The following is an 18968-nucleotide window of genomic DNA, read 5'->3' as shown; positions in this document are numbered from 1 at the left end:
AAGCCAATGATTGATAAAAACTTTCTAGGAACAAAAAATAATTATCTTGATATGCTGTTAATGATAAAAATACAGTCACACAGTCTGTAAATATTATCAGTAAGTGTCATGTGAAGCCATTAAATGCTTTTTGTGTGTTTTCGTGTTAGCTGAACAAACCTAAATGATGCAGATAAGCAATGCATTTTACATACATGAAGAAGGACGTCTTCTGTACAGTACAGTACATGTTCAATGAACATTTGCAAAGATTTTAATGGAGCAAGTCCTCACAAGAAATGTCTGTTTCGTCATTATTGTAGTAATTGGTAGCCTTCCAAAGTAGTTCAGTAGAAACCTACAGAGAAGTGATGAAATATTTTCAATAACTGAAAGAACAGCAGAATGAAAGATAAACCGAAAGTCTGTTTGACTCAAGACTGTGTTGCCCTTCAAGTTCAGAAAGCCACTTAACAAAACATCTCATACATGTGTTGGGGAAATTTGGAGGATCAGCTTTAAATGCCCTATCTCCCAAGGAGATAGGGGTGGAGTCAAAAAACAGAAACTGGTTCGGAACAAACTTGGGTGGAGTCACTTACGACATCCATGTTACACAATAAAAAAGACACAAAGTGTAGCAACATGAGGCCTTGCTGTGGCCTGAGAGTCTGTGTACACCGGTTTCATCTCCTTTATTTATGCTGGCGGAAGAAGAATACAGATCTTTGATGAAAAACAATCTTTATGAAGGAAAATTGTCACGAGCAAACTGTAAAACTACCCAAAATATTAGGTAAAACATACAATATCAGTTTAACAGTAAGGTCTTGTATTGTACTACTGGTACATTATTGTAACTGATAGAGCAATAGCTGTTTTAGTTGGTCTTGCTGGAGGCAATATAACCTATTTTACGTTCTATTCATTTTTTTCATTGTAGCAATGTTCAAACCTTCATTTGAAGTAAAATGTAGTTTTCATGACGGTATACTGGAGTAAATATATATATAATATTTTGCTCCTAACTGTGGTGAATACAAACATAAAGACTTGACATGAGCAATACTTGAGTAAATGTAACTAGTTACTTCTTATCCCTGCTCGGTTTTGTTAGGCGCTCCATTCACTGGCAAACCAGTTTGTGACTGTTTTCTTAGCCAGATACACTTAGACTGTGTTGCACTCCTCCCTCTAATACTGTCACATTTCTGCCTTTTAGGCTTAGATTAGAAGCAGTCCATGAAACTTTTACCTGATGTTATAGTCGAAGAAAAGACGGGCATTATGAGGATAAGCAATTCAAATTCAGTAACAACCGCCTCTGTAACAGTGTGATTCAAACATAGTGTGGAATGTCGTTGGGTTACTTGTTACAGGGTGGGACTGACAGGTTGATCGGCTGTCTCACTGCAGTCTAACTAAGTTCCTCATTACACTGCTCTGCAGTAGTTATGATCTCAGCTACCTTGTTCAGTGTTTTGCATGTGTTTTGTCTGCTTGTGGACCCAGCAGTATGGGGTGAGTTTTTGTTTCAGTATTTATGTCTACAGGTTGACATTCATTAGGTAGAGATTTTGGATCAGATGCCGATAGCAGCACAGTGAAATCAAAATCAAGCTGTCGAGTTAATTTAGTTACGAATTAGTCTCCAGTGTGCTGTCACATCAGATTGTGCGAAATACTACATGATACTATGCTATCACTCTATATCTGAAATCTCTTTTTTCTCTTGTTCAGTTTCCTGTCTGCTTATCAGTGAGGTCAGTGTTACTGTGCCTCTTTAATATCTCACGCTTAAAACTCCTCTCCATGAGCCTGAGACTTAGCCCTTATTGCAGTCTGTGTGCTTTACTGCCGATTACTGCGGCAGCTACAGTGACACGGACAATAACTTCCATGATGCTAAGCAGTGTCCCAGGTACTGCTGTGGAAAGTGCAGTAAAAGATACTGCTGCAGTGACAAGAAAGACCGCCTAACTCAAGAAAAACAGCACAGGACGTGCTTCAAGTTTCTCTCACTGTAATATAAACATACTGTATAAGGAAATAACATCACTATCGGCATTATAAGCAATTACTTATTTTAACCATTATGTCAGTTGAAAAGACATGTTTTTCTTTTTTAAAGATCACAAGATATGCATGCTATCATTGTGGGAATCATCTGTGGGGTAGTATTTCCCATCATCATCTGTGTGATTCTCACCATCTGCTGCTGCTTGCTCTGCAAGAAGTGTAGAAAAAGACGCAACCAAAGATACATAGGTAAGGTGTTTTTTTGGTTACAGTTTAGTTTGAATAGACAACAGTCACTTTTACAAAGTTACAAATAGGAAGCATGCTATATTTAACAAACTGTGCATTTTACCCTGATTGTTTTTGGTATGACAATTATAATCTTGTTGTCGGTGGAAAAAAACATTCAGAATTTTTTTTTCAGTCATCAAGCGAGTAAACATTTCTTCTATCTATTGTCATCCAAATCTGTGACTTTCTTTCGCTGAAGTGAATACTGTAGTAACCACACCCCAGCCACCAACATCACCATCTGGATATCAGCCATCCTGCCGAGGATATCAGCCATCCTACCCAGGATATCAGCCATCCTACCCGGGATATCAGCCATCCTACCCAGGATATCAGCCATCCTGCCCAGGATATCACTCAGTGCCAGGACATGAGGGCCCATCTATTCCCACTGCACCACCACCTTCATACCTGGAGAGTGGTAAGTTGTTTCATGACATGTTAAAACACATGACATGTTATTTCAACCCACCACGTTATAAAACTCATATCATACAACTTAACTAGCAGAGCATTTTTGTATCTTAGCATGCCCTGACAGTAATGATGATTTCAAGGGACTGAGGATAATAACTCTAGGTCTACAATAAATTGATACCAAGTATTAAATCTTTACTGAAGGCCTTTTCCTTGGTGAAGAACCTTTTGGATACCCCTGGTTCAGTGTGTTACATTCGGATTGGAATAAATCTCTCTGGATCAATCCTCCTGACAAAAATTTTCATTAATGGAGTGACACCTGCAAGCTAGTTCAGGCAGGTAACTTTAGCTGCTCTGCTGCCTCCCACGGGATCATCATTACAGTTATCTCAGTCTGTGATTTTCACTCTTACTTTCATGGTGCATTCTGTCAAGAAAAATTCCCATCATTGAAATTCATCTGCGCAATGATGCATTTACTGCATTCATTTTTTGGCAGGTGGGAATTTGGAATTTTAAGCTATGACTATAAAAAAAAAAACTTTAAAAAAAAAAAATGATTAAAAAAGACGTTTTATTAATCTGTAACTCAAATCTGATATCTGTATCTTAGATCAGTTAGCAAATCTAAAGCGAACACACAATACATAACATTTTTGAATAAAATATTGGACAAAGTACCTTTTTCAGTCACATAAACTATGGTGCATAACTGTTGACAAGCATTTGTAGTAGTTAGTAGCTTCAGTAGTAAGGCAATAAGGCAAATCTACCTGCCCCCATGTTTTTACCAGTTTGAGCATTGAATGCATATCTAATAATTTGAATGAGTAAATAAAAATAAAATGTATTTTGTGTCCTCAGTCAGTCCAGGTTACCTTCCAGTTTCATTCATAGAAGGACTGCCGATGTACCCCCTTCATCCCCCCAGTCAGCCATATGCACAGCCGTCACTGTCAGACGAACTTGTAAATCCACCTTACAACCCGTCTTATGTGCCAGACCCCTGAGTTGGAGACAGCTGACTTGATGACACTACATTTTTCAAAGACCTGGTTGAATCGTCCTCGGGGAAATTGTGAAACATTTGGATTATGGTCAATGGCTTGGGAGCAACTTTGCAGGACATCAAATTGGAGTTAAATGTACCCTGGGAAATCTTCATGCTCCTTTATATGGGGGAGCAGTTAAATTAACACTTATGCTGAATGTGTAAGATGTTTCAGAAGACAAATACAACTACCAAAAGACCCATTTCAAATTGGGATGCAAAAGCAACAATCACACGAAACCATAAGAAACTGAACAAACATTAAAGCGGCATATATGCAGAGAGATAATTTGTAAAAAAACAAGGAAAAGAAAAACATACTGTTCATAATGCTTCTTTCATGTTATGTGTTTCAATTAGTCATGAATTATTTCTGCACCTCATGATTGTATTGATATTAAACAGCATTGAATTCATGATTAAATGTTATCAAATGGACTTGTTAAAACCATGAGAGCATGAGACTCTTAATCTCAGGGGCGTGGGTTCGAGCCCCACGTTGGGCGTAAGTTTTTAAGTGTGTACATTGTATTTGTAAGATTGCTGATTGCAGCCTTTCATGTGGGTGACAAGGGTTGGAATCCTGATTCCTCCTCATCTAAAAGGTACGTTGGCACCCTTATGCTACCTGCCTACCAACAAAGTGTTAAAGCAGTGGGGAAAAGGTAGGAGATGTAAGACTGCCTAATAAATCATCTCTCTTTAAAACGGGTAACATCAATACTTGTAACTAAATGTTGCTACTGTATCATTACGTCAAATTTCTTGCACTCAGTTTAGCCTCTTCCTATTGGATCATGTTGAGTCAAATAGCAAGAGTGGGTGTGTGTGCATTTAATCCCATGATTACCAGAATCACTCCTTCTTATAGCAATGTCCATTAATCAATACAGTAATAGCGCTGACTGCAGCTATGTCAGTTATCAAAGTGAAGGGGGAGGGCTAAAAAGGGAAAAATGACCCTGGCTGTACATACTGCTGCCATCTAAAATAAGCCTCTCCTTGAAGTGTGGTTCAGACTGCTAATGAGCACTTGTATAAGGATGGCACTGTGGCAGATAATCTTTATAGCTTGCCATTTTTACAGGTTTTTGTTATCCCTCTTTTGCTTTGTTCTGTCTACAGGCATTCTTGTTTGGCCTCCTGCCCAAGTTGCCATTAAGATGTTTTAAGCTTTCTCTTGACATCCCAAAACTTCTTTTTGTTTTCTTTTTCTATCTCTTTTGCCTTGCGGAGTCCATCTGGTATTTATGCCTCACATTAGTGATCCTCAGCTTATTAAGGATAGGCAAGGACCAACTCTTTAGAGTCCATATGGTACTTAAACAGAATCCATCCCAAAGATGGATTATTTGTATTTTGAGATATTCACTTCTGAGATTTGCTAAAGACATGTGTAAACAAGTGTTCACTTCCAACAGGCAGCATATAAAAGAGTTTTTATCAGCCACATTACCGCAACAATCCAGTCGCCTAAAAAGTTAGTTATGTATGTATTATGGAAATGAAACCAGAATGCTGTTTTTCATTCTCTAGTTCAAATGTTGAAACTGCAAAATGTTTCGTTTTATTTTTGTGGATTTACTTTTTTCTAATTAAAGACTCATTTGACATTGATATAAACGACATATTGCAAAAAAAATTGGGAAAGGTTGAAAAAAAAGAAAGACCAAAAGAAACAAGCTAATAGAGAAAAAAAAAACTTGCTGTAATGGGATGTAGGTGTTGTAGCTTAGTGCTGTGACTTCAGTATCACAAAGACAGATCAGTTCTTCCCAGGTTATATTGCCATAGTAACCTGGTATGCTGGAGGCCTAACTTAATCTGGTGTGGCTGTTGTGTTGTTTTATGAATCATGATTTTTAATTCTTATTGGAAATCTCATCCATCTATGACCATCAGCTGCCATGAAATATTTTTGGATACTGCAGTGCTTTGAGTTTACTGTCATTAAGCAAATGTTTGCACATTTACTGAACTGAATATCGTGATATACCTGTTCATCATGAGCATGCTAACATGCTGACATCAAGCTGAGCTAAGCAAACAGAAACGTTTAACAGTTTAACAGTATCGCTGCTGAAAATAAGGGCTTAACCACTCATACTTACAATGATGTTTTAAAAAGGGCTTATGAACTCTCTGAACATGTGCTGTGAAGTGAAAGACGTTCTTTTGAAATACCCCATAAGGGCACCAGGGGGCAGACTGTGTTCAACACCAGAATCTGTTTTATGATGCCAGCCCCATCACATGAGGGGAATTCAGCCCCATCTTGCAGAAGGCTGGTTTTCTGATGATGGAAGTTGGAGACATTAATCTTAACATACTTTTAATCCCTCTTGTAATTTAATGTAAAAGTTTTGGAAAGGAACTTCAACTTGTTTCTAACGTGTGAGGAGAATATTCAGACATTCAAAAAACCTACTTTGGCCAGCTTGTACGTCTTTGGTTTGACAAAAAAAAAAAAAAAATCTTAAATTTACAATGTGTTTGATTAAAACATATGTGCACAACATATGTGTGGAGAGGTGAATGTGAAATACTGTTACAGCAGGTTGTCAGGAGAAGCTGCAAATTATTTTGTGGCTTCTTTATAAACATGATTTAATGATTGAACAAATAACAACGTTCAAAGACACAGAAATACTTTCAACTGCCAAGAGGAAGAACAATGCTATAAATACAGAGACTACCAGGACAAAGGTGAGCACAACAAAACAGGGGACAGGAAGTTAAAACAAGACAAGCCACACTTAACAAAAAATAAAACCTAAAAACTCTTCAAAAATAAAACAGGAAACTGACTACAACCCCAAACCAAAGTTTCAATACTACCAAACAAAAAGAAGTAAGAGACTCTGAGATTAATCTTAAAGGCGGGGCATTGTTCAGTTTTAGTCAACATATTCATTACAGCTCTGTAATGTAAGGGATGTATCACCTATCTCAAGACGACATACAGAATGAATTATTAGCAGAGAAGCTCCACAGACACAAAAAGTAGAAGGCTGCATCATGATCCTGCAATGTGATTAAAATTTAAGCAATGTGTACTCAATTTTTTTGTTTGCATCTCAATATAATTAAAATGTCTTACGTGTGTGCATAGTTTTTGTAAGATGCTTTAGGATAAGTCCCAAAAGAAATAAGAATTTGGCTTTTATTTGCACAAACATGGTGGAAAATTGTACTGAAAGTGGGATTCTTTTAAAAACGTCTTTTATGATAGTAATTTGATTAGCTTTTTGTGTTTTTTTTTAGGTAAACCAGCTTCTTCTTTTAATAGTTTGATTGAGGTAGACAAGCAGGTTGGTGTGGCATATAATTGCTCAGTGTGGTCAATAGTGATTTCAGTTTACTACAAACAAAGTTGGATCATTTTTACTATTTAATTTGTAGTATATCTATTTGTATAAGAGAATATTTGCATCATGAAATTGGGAATTTAGAAATAATACACATTACATTCTCACATGCAAGCTCACATTTAACTATTTACACACAGCAAAAACATTTTGTGATTGGTGATACCAGCCTGAATATTCTTATATCTCACTGGTTAAATGACAGCTCTCCTCTTGACAACCAAAAAATTCTAACCAACTCCAAGTTGGACATTAACTCTTACAAAGTGTAAAATTGGTTTCTTGACAGCATTGTTCAAGCATCTCACCTGTTTGTGTAATTGGTATGCGACTGTTTGTGTGAAGTTAATTGTGTGGAACAGTTGAGGTGACAGCTGCACACAGACTGAGTCGGGGAAAACAGCAATCAGCTGGTTAAAACTGCGAAGGCTATGCCTTTCTTTCCCGTCACTTGTCCTCAGTCTCAGCTCTCCTCTGTGATTCCCACTCTGCCCAGCCCTCTTCAGATTTACTCTCCTCTCTGCTTGGCCCATCTTAGTGCCCAGACCCTAGCTCCATGTTTCAGCTTCTTTCAAGTCCTTTTTCCACAGCCCAAGTTACCAGCCAGATAATAAGTAGCATTTGCGCCTTTGTGTGCTCTGCACTTAGATCTAATGTCCAAGTTCTGACAAAAACAGCTGTGGAGGTCCACTACAATGTAGGGAGGAAATAACTTAGAAATGCTTCTTGTTGTTTGAGTCTTTTGTTGGAAAAGTGGAAAAACTAAAATAAAACAAGTTTGAAGTTTTTTATCTCCTGGCTTTTTACCTTTCAAGATAGCTTCTCAGTTTTTCCCTCTGTGCCACCCAGATGTATAAATACCTGCAGCAATGAGAGGCCACAGAAGGAGGCAGTGGAGTGTGTGAAGTCAACTGATAAAACAAGCTGATGTCTTTTCACCCTGTCTTGCTCTGTTCAGTAGTCTCCAAGTATCCTGACAGCCTGGCCTGGTATAAGTCCCCTGAGTGTTGATGTCAGCTGAGAGAGGGAAGGGAGGGCCTTAAAGAGAGAGGGGAGGGGGAGGAGTGAGCGGGCTATTCAAGGCACTTGTCCTCTGTCTCCCTCTGAGCATGGAGGAGGGGGAGGCGCGCATACATTGAGAGAAACACTCTTGCACACACACACATAGTAGTAGCAGCCGCATTTTCCCAGCCCGCTCTTCAGACTGACAGCAGCAAACGGAGTTGAGAGCCAGCACGACAGAGGGAGGCTGAAAGAGGGCTGGAAACAAGGGAGGTAGCCACTGAGGAGAGGAAAGAACAGGATACTTACACAAGATTGCCCCATTTTTCTCTTTTAGCTCTCTGGGTGCCAAAAAAGGAATCTCCCCTGTGCTCTTCTTGAACTGAACTTGCTCTGCTGCAGGATCTGCAACCTGCTATGGCAGCCCTGTTGGGACATGGGAACACAGTTTCCCTCTCATCTCCCTCCTCTCATCGTTGGACTATCATCATCTCGGCTCTGTTAACCGTCCTAAGTCAAGTCTGGTGCTTCAACCTGGATACTACTCACACACTGCATAAGTTAGGAGACCGGGGAACCTTTTTTGGCTTCTCTCTTGCACTTCACCAACAGTTAACTCCAGAGCCTCAGAGCTGGTGAGTGGAGCAATGTGGCAATGAGCTTGTCCTGTGTGACCTTTTGTTTTAGACTGTTAAAATGTGTGACTTTTTGTATCTGCACCTGTTCGTCTTACAAAAAGAATGCCAAGTGATGATTTATCATTTAGGGTTCATTTTGGGGCGTTTTGTGGTATAAGTCAGCATTTCTGTGCCGCAACAGTACTTGATTTGCCAAATCACTGCTACACTCATAACCGAGCTTGAGTTTGTGCACGTTTATGAGGAGCTTGTGCAGCATAAATAGCCTGAGCTCTCCGAGTTAATAGATCATGATTTACAGTAAGTTGAGAGTGGATGGAAGTAGGCTCGTTGAATCAGCAGACAGACTTGGATTTCTCTAAAATGTTTTGGAAGTGATATTCTTGAAATAGTTGAATATCCTGTACTTTCAGGCACAGTCTGGAAAGATGTGATATGGAAGTCGCCCCTCAGTGTGCAGTGCTGTTTGTATGTGTTTATGGATGAGATGTGCATGTGTGTTTTCTTGTCTATGTTTGCTCCCTAAGCGGCTATTTGCCAACAGCTGTTTTGATGTGTCTTTCTGCTTCAGTGAAACACATATAGTCCTGCTCTTGTTCTCCAGAAATCACAAATAAAACATAACAGGTCTGCTTGTAAATCATTGTAAATGTTTGCAGGACTGCAAATAAAAGGAACCTCTCCTGAAGCTTTGCAAAAAATATTAAAGGAGGGGACGCAGATATCCCATCTGAATCACTGGAAGATACTGCACTCTATCTGTCTCTATCTGTACTAAAAACAATAATTTGGTTAAGTCCAGCATTTAAAAATTTAAGTTAAAATGAAGTTACTTAAAAGTGCAAATATATGGCCAGGGAGATGATCCATGTGGGCATCAAACTACAGATTATAGCTGTAGCATTACTCTGATATATGCGTTTTAGGTCACTGCCAAAGCATTTCTGTATTGTTCAAACCTTTATTGATTGAATCTGAGATCTTATTGTACAGACTGGCTTAAGCACTCATGCGAATTAGAATGTAGTGTAGGATAAATGAAATGAAGGTTTTAGAATAAAGATATTAATGTATTACAAGCTCCTGTTTTGCAGCTCCATATTTAACTGTTGGCTCCTCAGTTTACTTGTGCTGGAGTCATCCTGACGCCTGGTAAGACCAGGGGTATGATGACATCAAACAGAGTCATGTCACCCCTCTGAAAACCCTCTCTCTTATCTGGCAGCAGTCCCGTAACTTATTTTAAAAACTGACTATATTAATAAAGTGTAGTATTGCTTACAGCCGTGCCTTGCAGTAAACCAGAGAGAAGACTCCAGAGAAATTGTGCATCAGTGGTGTAAGCGCCAAGACACAGTCAATAAATGTCGAAACTGATGGGATGATGCACCTACTGGAAGACAGTGGCATGAATAATGCCGCTGCCAGTATGCAGTGACATCAACTTTTTGTTTCGATGATGATTTCATCTCCAATCTCAGTCTCATTAGCTGACTTAAAGAGCCATGGCCAGAAGTTTAAAAGCACTGAGCAGCTTTTGATTACTTTTGATTTAAGAATCTGCAGTAACAGATTCTATTGGCTCTTTTGGAGGAATGAAAACTATTTAAACACCTACCTTCAACTAACCCCTAAAATATTCCACTTAGTTGATAGTAGTTGACTGTGTTTGTCTGCCATTTGGCCCTGAAATTGTGGTGTGCATTGGTTTTATTTTTTCAATAAGGAAATAAAACAATAGGCTGAAACTCACTTGAAAGCAAGAGATTCTGAAAAAAAAATATTTTCAACATTGTCTCCTGACAACCTTTCATGAGAAACATGCCTCACTGAGTACAAAATGTGAAACAGAATTCCTGTGTTTTGTCACCTGAGAGTAAAAACACTATATGTTAAATCTGGGCTGTGGCCAAAACAGCTGATTTTGTAATTGGGGGCCATGTCCATATTTTCTGTGGAACAAGATTGTGGCTGAACATCTACATTTCATCTGAATGATAGGAGTTAAGAACTTTTTTGGATGATAAAGCCTTAAGAGATGTATTATTCAGACAAACAGCAAATATTCTTCCTGCCTGAATAATACATTTCCATTAGGCTTTATGATAATGCCCTCTCTTTGTTATTGCAGGTCATCTGCCTCTTAACAAGCTGGTATTATCATTCTGCTCATTTGATATACTGTCTTGAAACAATCCGCCTGAAACTTATTGTAATTAGATGCTTTTGACTCTCTTTTGATTCTTTTTGTATCATGAAAGTTTGAGTTACTGGTGCCTGTAGCCATTCTGTCTTATGCTCATTGTGTGTTTTACATGACCTGATTCAATGGTGAAAATGATATTGCTGCTTTGATGCTCTGTCCTGTGCTTACTCATGATTAGCTCACACAACCTGTGATATCTGAACACAAATGTATTTCAGCTTAGTCATGTCGTCATCCTTGTAGGGTTTTAGTGGCATTGGAGCTGTACAATTCATTGGAAGCACAGGGAAACCACTGGTTCAGTAAGCACTGGGGAAGACGAGTGTAGTCTTTCAAAAGCCTACCGCACAATGTCTGTCAGTGTCTTTTTGTTCTATTTTACAGTGTCTCTATAGTCCCAGCCTTTGGCTGCCCCAAACCGTCATAGCTTATTTATAGTATAGCAACAAAGGTCAAGGAAAAGGTGAACCTACGTGACACAATGATCTCACAATGACTGTAAGGAGATCCTGGTCAATGTTATGTCTCAAGGAAGTGAAAGGGTGCCACTCTCAGGGGGGGATACAATTTTCCATCTGGTATCCTGGACTTTTGTAAGTCTTTTAACATTCTCTGTCTTGGTTGTTATGAAGCGGAGGCTCAAGCTGAATTTAGAGGGGCTTCTTCCTCTTCTTCTTCTCCTGCTGCTGATACCAGACAGAGGATAAGATGAGAGTATATTTGAGTGGAGTTATGTGTTCGTTGGCTATTTATATGACACAAGAAGTGTTTCTGCTTATAGTTCACTGGCCAGTGAAGACAGGGAGCCCCCTGACCTTAATCCCTGCTCAGACATTGTCTCTGAATTCAGCTACTCCATGTGTCAACATCATCGTAAAATAAGAGTAATAAAAAAAGTCCAGACTAAAAACTCAACCCAATCTTTTTGTATCCTATTCAAGCAGTTAAAAAACAATAAGGTGTCAATAAGTTGTAAATGAAAATGTGTTACTAATACAGATAGTTAGATTCTATGTAGGTGTATGATCAACTCATACAGACTTTATTTGTACATTATTTATTTCAGTTTGCTGTTGAACAGGACCAAAATGAGTCTGCAGAGATTTTACTGCTTCCGTGAGTCTGTACTCAGACATAACAGGGCCATCATATAAAAGCTAATGTCAGCTTACTTCCTTCATCAGTATACAAAGAATAAATTCATGTTGGGATGTTCTTTCTGCACACAAACCATTCTGTTACCAGCTCTGCTGGAGACTATCCATCTTTACACTTTCATGTGTTCGATTCAAGTTACCCTCTGCCTCAAGATTTCTGTCTCTTTTAAAGTGCTTTGACAAAAGGGGAAGGCACTTCTGCTGCAGCTGCGATGTTGGCCACAAACCTTCCATTATTGTTCATTTCTGAAAGATCTGTGAACAGCATTTTTAACTTCTCATGTGCGACATCTCTACTCTTGCTACCCTTTGTGTCAAGTGTCATTAGTAAATTTCCTTTTTCTTTTAAATGTTTTTCTCTGTAATGTTTTTTTTTTACAAATCTTATCAGTCTACTTAGCCACATGTCACTGACAGTATTGTTAGACTGACTTATCACACTGTCAAGCTGTTGACTTAAAATTAGCTGTGTCACATTGCTCTCGTAGGGCTATTAGAAAAGTTTTAAGTTTCAGTATGGTTCATGTTTGTATTTGGACTTGCTTTGGAGCCCTTGCAGAAAGGAATACTTCGGGTGGCCAATATAGTTGAGGCTGAGTAAGAATCTAAAACAGAGATTTGTGAGGCTGAACAAATCCTCTTATTGAACTGTAGGCTTCATTAACTGCTTAAATGACAAGACTGGTGCATGGAAGTGATTTTATGGTGACTTCCGAAGATAGTAAAATGCTCAATAATAAGAAACAACATCAGCCACAACATTAAAACCACTTCCAAGTGAAGGGAAAATCATTGATCATCTCATTAGATTGCAATATTCTTCTGGAAAATCTTGGGTCCTGGGATTAATAAGGATGTTTTACATATCGCCTATCCTAATCTAAGTCAGGTCTACCAATGATAGTTTTTCTGTACCAACTTGGAAAGGACAGGAGAAATGGGAAACATAGACCAGGTCCCCTTATTATTCTGTTTATCATAGAGCTCTATTATCTAAACAGGTGTCATACAGAAGGTAAGTGACTAACAGGTTTCGCAGTGTCTAGGCTAATAACATGTTCAGTGGCAGTCAGTAAATGTCAGGAAGACATTAACAGACTGTTTATTTTTCTTATATTGGCTGAACTGCTTCTCTTGAAAGTCTCAATTAAAATATAACACTTATTATTACTATGTCACCAAAGTCTATGTCACCAAGATTTAAGCTGCCAGCTGCCAGGTTAGTTTATCTTGCATAAAAACTGTAACCAAAAGCCATTTCACACTTGCACTGCAGCCCTGAAATTTTTTAGTACACGACATAGATGGATCGTGAGTGAGAGTGAAAAATATCACAAACTTTTTAGCTGGATTTTCTACGCTAGCTCCCTGATATAAAGCACAGTTTTTTTCTCAATAAATTCTTCTGCCTTGTATGTGTTAGAATCTTCAAGTTCATGTGAAAACAGAAAACAAAGTTTGCCTTTTCCCCAGCTAATAAAGTTCCAATGCATCCAACTGCTATCACTACATCCCGAGGGACAAGCCTGTTAGCTACAACACCAAGAAGGGATGGTTTTAAACAGTATCCGCAGGCTGTGATGGACAGCAGTTTCCAATAATCACAACTGTCGAAGTTAATTGGATATCAGCCCCTCTGAACGGCACAGAGTATGAACTACCAGCTGTTTTGTTGTTAGGTCAAATTTGATCAGTCTCTTCTTTTGTTCACCGTGACTTGTAGCTGTTTGATTCAGATCCTCTTTGTGAGATGGTATGCTCAATAAACATATCTTTTTATATAGAAAAAGTAAGCTGTGCTCACTCTTGCAACCCAGAGTGCAGCATCCTCACTGAAAATGTGAACCTAGGTGTTGTGCTCTTATCAGTGCCCTTTAAAGCTGGAGACAGTTTATACCTTTGGCTACTGCACAGTCTATTGACACTGCACTGAATGCCAATTAAAACACTTTCTTGCAGTGAAAAGATCAGTGTAAAACTTTCTTTAAGATAGAAAATGATATTCAAATAGAATGAGTTGCAGTTTTATGGTATAGTGAGATGGTGTAATGCATGCTCAGATGTTGTGTTTGTGCTACTTACTGTAAGTACCTTTGTTTTTATAAATCACAAACATTGACTGTACTTTGGTTTTTTTTCCTGTGGCCACGAGTCAATTCAATGTCATCTGCCCTCTATTTTATTTTGAACAAAATAGAGAAATGTATTTCAATAGGGCCTTGCAGAAAAAAAAATCTAGATGCTATTTTACATGACAATAGCCAGATGAAGGCTACTTTTTCATTCCTAGCTTAGGAGTCTTGAATGAACCGTCCCCCCCTTTCCCTCCTAATTCAATTCATGATTCCTTTCCCAGTCACTCATTCTTTCTTCTTGTGGCCCAAAGTAACTGTCTTACTAAATCTCCCAAAGGCCATTCAAGTGAAAGACTCATAAATGTAGGAACTGTTGCAGTGCTTATTTATATGAGAGATCAGGAAGAGCAAAGGTTCTATGGCATGTGCTTTACAGTCTGGCATGCACACACTCACACACAGACACACACACGATTAATGCCTTTCCTACCTCCCACTTACTCTCTGTCTATTTAGCAGTCTCCCATTCCTGCACTGTGCTGCCTGGGCCTGGACAAAAGCTCGGTTGGAAGCAGCACTGCCTGGCTGAGAGCTTTCAGGAATATTACTTTGCAGACCACGTGTTCATGTAAGCACTGAAAGCACAGGAACAATCTGCAGAGTCAGGAGGAAACATACAACTTTAATTTGAATGGAGGTGCAGAGAAAATGCGCAGTTTGGCAGTGTTGGAAGAGCAGTCGCTGATTCTGCATCTGCTTTTCAAAGACAATTGTTATAAAGTCCTGAGGTTACTCAAGTATATCTGGTATTTTGCAATTTTGACTTACATGATTATGATCAGTGATGATCATAAATCTTGTTGACTCGCTTAAGGTTTGCTTTCTGTGTTACTTAGTAAAAAGGTTAGCATTGCTTAGATTTGACTCCAGTAATTGGCTCTGAATATCGTATGATCTATATGTGGGGGAGGTGTCAAAGGTCTGATGGGAATGGGGGCTGCAGGGATGAATAAATCATTTCAGGCTTCCCTTTTGATTTAATATGTGTGTCCCCATGCTTGTGTGTGTGTGTACATGGAGGCAGTTGGGCTAACAGTGATACAGACGCAGTTTAATCAATCAGCCCATGGCAGCTCTACTGGGAACTGATACTGAAATGGTTTCAGAAAGACAACAAGAAAAGCAAACGGGAACAGGAAATTACAAGACTGTTTGTATTTATTAAAGAGATCTGCTGATTGATTCTTCAGTATTGTCTTTGCTTACAAACAATCATACTATACAAATGTTGCAATAATATTTTCAATAGATGTCCTTCGCCTTGTTACGTTTTTTTTTTCCATCTTTCTTTTTATAATTTCTTTCAACTGGGTGATCTTAGATTGTCTCCAACACAAAACATTTTCACTTTGGCAACATTTTAAAATGAACACTGTTTCAGAAATAATCTCTGGGGGTCACAGACCAATATATGGTGGTCATGGCTCGAATAACATAAACTGTGAAATGTCAAGGAGCAAATACGAACACTGATTAATTTCAATCAGGGTATGACTGTGGCAGCCTCTGCTACTGTTTCAATAGCTCACAAATAAGCAAAAGTAAAAAATCATGAAAGTGGACGACTGCAACTCGCCACCACAGTGATGGTGATGTAAAACACATACATTCCATTTCAAGATTCTTCTATAAATGAGCAAATGACTGCATAGAGTGACTGCAAGGTATGAAATAAATAATATACACTACCCTTAACATGCTAATATATGGCCTGTGTAAAATGAACAGTGAAAGAAAATGTGTCCCTGAAAATCTTATTTTGCGTATGATTCATAGAAATATGAAACATATTAGAATACTTTCAAATATAGCACAATGCCGCATCTTACATAACTTTGCAAAACTAAATGTTAGGCACACAGAAAGACTAAATTATGTCAAATATGTTTATGATAGTTCATTTTAATAGTTAATTACTCATTTTAAGCTGCATAGATGATCATCTTCAAACCCTTTAAAACAAAGCAATGAAAAAAAAAGAACTTTAACACATAGATGACCCCTAAAAAACATTACTTAAAAAAAGGTTGCAAACAGATTTAGTTACTCACCGTATGAAACTACACACACACACACACAACTACCATCAACAAGACAACTCTTTGTTATCAAGAACCTTTCGGAAGGTTTTTTTTTTTTTTTTAAAGTTCATTATGTTTTGGCTAACAAGCACAGGTAATGGAGTTGCTTTTGATCATAGCTGAATCAGTGTGGATAATGTAGACCCAATAAGGGTACCATAGTGTTAAATTTTGCCAGGGCCAGGGCAAAATTCTATTTAATTTAGAGGCGAATATGACTTGAATGGTTGATAAGTAATTAGAAGGCAGTCACTCTTATTCATATTCTGTAATTTAGAAAACAGCTGTGTAGTTGATTAGTTCTCCTCGGGACAAGAAACAGAGGTAAGGATATTCATCTGTGTTTTTCAGACAATAACCCTGTTTTTCACCAACTGAACTCTGATGGAAGATGGCAGGAGAATGTGTGGACACCTTATGATCTGAACAAATTGTTCAGAAAATTGTTAGAAAAGGAAAAATAGAAAGAGAGAACTCTTAAACAGAGGGGAATTTGAGACACCAAACTGAGATAGACAGATCAATAGATGGATGAGTGGATAAGGGAGCAGACAAAAGAAGAAGATAAAGAGGAACAGGGGAGGAATGGTGTAGGGGTTGTGTCATCTACCCTTCAGACCTGAGGGGCCAATCATTACCCCATCTCAGCCTGAAAATGGACGTTCACTTATTGATCAGTGGGGCAGGTGGTGGTCTTAGGGGCTGTAAAAGATGCATATGATGTGAGGATAGGGTTACCATTGTCCTTAGAGCGAAAAGCACAATGTTTGTGTCCTTCTTTTACTGCCATTCTACTTTCACCGTCGTATTTTAATTTTCTTTTTAGATCAGGACTCTGTCCTTGTGAAGTCTGTAAAACAAATCATCAGAGCAGGAATTTGTGTAACATTCGTTGACACTGAAGCACAGTATCCCAAAGGAGTTTTTGCCCCAAATGGCAGCTGTCTCTCTTTTCACCCTTAATCTTGTGTTGCTCAATCGTTTTTCTCTTCTTCTCAAAGTGGGAGAGAGTTGAAATGTTAAAAATGTGATGATTCACAGCTTGGTCACCTCATTCTCAGCTGTTGTTCCCTCATCAGCAGATATTAAAAGGAGAAATCGCTGTCAGGTGTGAAATGTACATTTCCTGAAAGAGGCCCTTTATCTTTATGAAACTGATTGTTTCATCTGACTTTGTTGGACAGTGAGTTGATCTATAGTTCACATAGTCATTTACAACCTCCTGTTTTTAGCTGAATGTCTCCAGTGTGTTAGATTGTGTACACTCAGCCCTATATTAATGTCATGCTTGCATGTTTTCCTGTGGATGTGTGTGTGTATGTAAGTGTGCATGTTTGTGTAGGTCAGAGGTCACAGTTTTGTGCCAGGACAGCAACAGAAAGGCTAAAGAGCCTCTTGGCCCCCACGTTGATCCTTTAGAGCTACTATCCAACACTGCTGTGTGATGGATAGATGTTAAAGGGGGTGAACACATTAGGAGGGAGCAGCAATAATACTCATGAAATTTAATGTTGGAAATGTTTAGGGTGTTAATGATTCAACTTTTGCACACATTAGCATCCTTGGAAACCCCACAGCTGGAACATTCCAAGAGAGGGCTTGGGTTTAAAAAAAGAAAAAAAAACAAGTTTTCATGTTGCTAACAATTTAAGTGAAGAAAAACTCTTTTGCCCTTAGACATATTGCTTACCATATGCGATGTTCACCCCAGTCTCATCTGCTTTCATATTTTTTTCCTCTATTTGCCTTGAATGTCAGTTTTCTTCGCATAAAAAAAAAAGATAAAGCTTTGAATTCAATTGGGATTGTAAAATACCTTCTTGCAAAGGCTGAGATTGAGTATGGGTGTGTTTATAACTATAAATGCAGCTATTGTTAGGTTCAGCCAAAGTATTTTTGAGAATGAAGAGACAGTTTTGTTTTTAGCTTAAGGGAGTTTTGAGTGTATGCAACTTATTGTGATAAGAAGGTTATGAGAGGTGGGGAATTTTGCCAACCCATGCAGGAGCATGTGATCTGAGAAATTTAATTATAATAAAATAGCTTTAAGAAACAAGCCAGAGGACCATATTTGTGAGACAGACCAGCAAACTCTTTTTCTCTTATTATTTAGACAAACAAAAGAAATCTGAACAGTGGTTACATGTGTGGTGCGTTCTTCTTTTCCTGCTGCTCTTCAGAAGACTGTTGGCGAGGATGTGACTCCCGGGTGTGGGGGAGGATTGAGAGGGGCTGTCGGTGGAAGGGGTGGACGGTAGAGAAAGTGTTGGGGTCACTGCACATGCTCCCCTCAGTGAACACATGTGTGGGATGAGTGCAGTGTAATGAGTGTCAGTTGTCTTTGCCAACTAAGAAAACAATGACTGTGGAGATAGAGCAGGGGTTACAAACCTCACATCAAACTAGATGTTTGTGAATATTAATGTTTTTGAAATTTTGTTGTGACGTGCATTGTTATTTACTTGGTAAAAAGAAGAAGAATCCAGTTAATAACTCACCCCCCCTACTTCATTTGATGAGTACTTTCATCTCAGCTGGTGTAATTAGTTGATTAAAAACTGATTGATGGCTCGATGGATCCACTGGTCGGTCATCTACATTACCATTTCATTACAGTTTTT

General features: G+C 38.5%; 2 protein-coding genes across 4 annotated transcripts in view; both read left to right on the top strand.

The window, feature by feature from the left end:
- The first annotated feature begins 1399 nt into the window (after positions 1–1399).
- Positions 1400–3976, top strand: LOC140303967 (uncharacterized). Its single transcript, XM_072382969.1, has 6 exons — positions 1400–1500; positions 1720–1742; positions 1821–2002; positions 2111–2247; positions 2501–2714; positions 3578–3976. Exons 1-6 carry the CDS (start codon positions 1434–1436, stop codon positions 3717–3719), a joined length of 765 nt encoding a protein of 254 aa, XP_072239070.1. The 5' UTR covers positions 1400–1433; the 3' UTR covers positions 3720–3976.
- Positions 3977–8235: 4259 nt separating this feature from the next.
- Positions 8236–18968, top strand: part of itga7 (integrin, alpha 7) — a 36018-nt gene continuing 25285 nt past the window's right edge. For all 3 annotated transcript variants that reach the window (XR_011915179.1, XM_072381870.1, XM_072381869.1), the window contains exon 1: positions 8236–8765. Coding sequence is in view for 2 of the 3 variants with exons in the window: in XM_072381870.1 (XP_072237971.1) it covers positions 8548–8765 (218 nt within the window). In the remaining variant the exon portion in view is untranslated. The remainder of the gene's footprint in view (positions 8766–18968) is intronic.

Source organism: Leuresthes tenuis, unplaced genomic scaffold, assembly GCF_036924035.1.
Source record: "Leuresthes tenuis unplaced genomic scaffold, fLeuTen1.0.hap1 SCAF_3, whole genome shotgun sequence".
NCBI lineage: Eukaryota > Metazoa > Chordata > Actinopteri > Atheriniformes > Atherinopsidae > Leuresthes > Leuresthes tenuis.
This window is presented reverse-complemented; position numbering and strand designations above follow the sequence as displayed.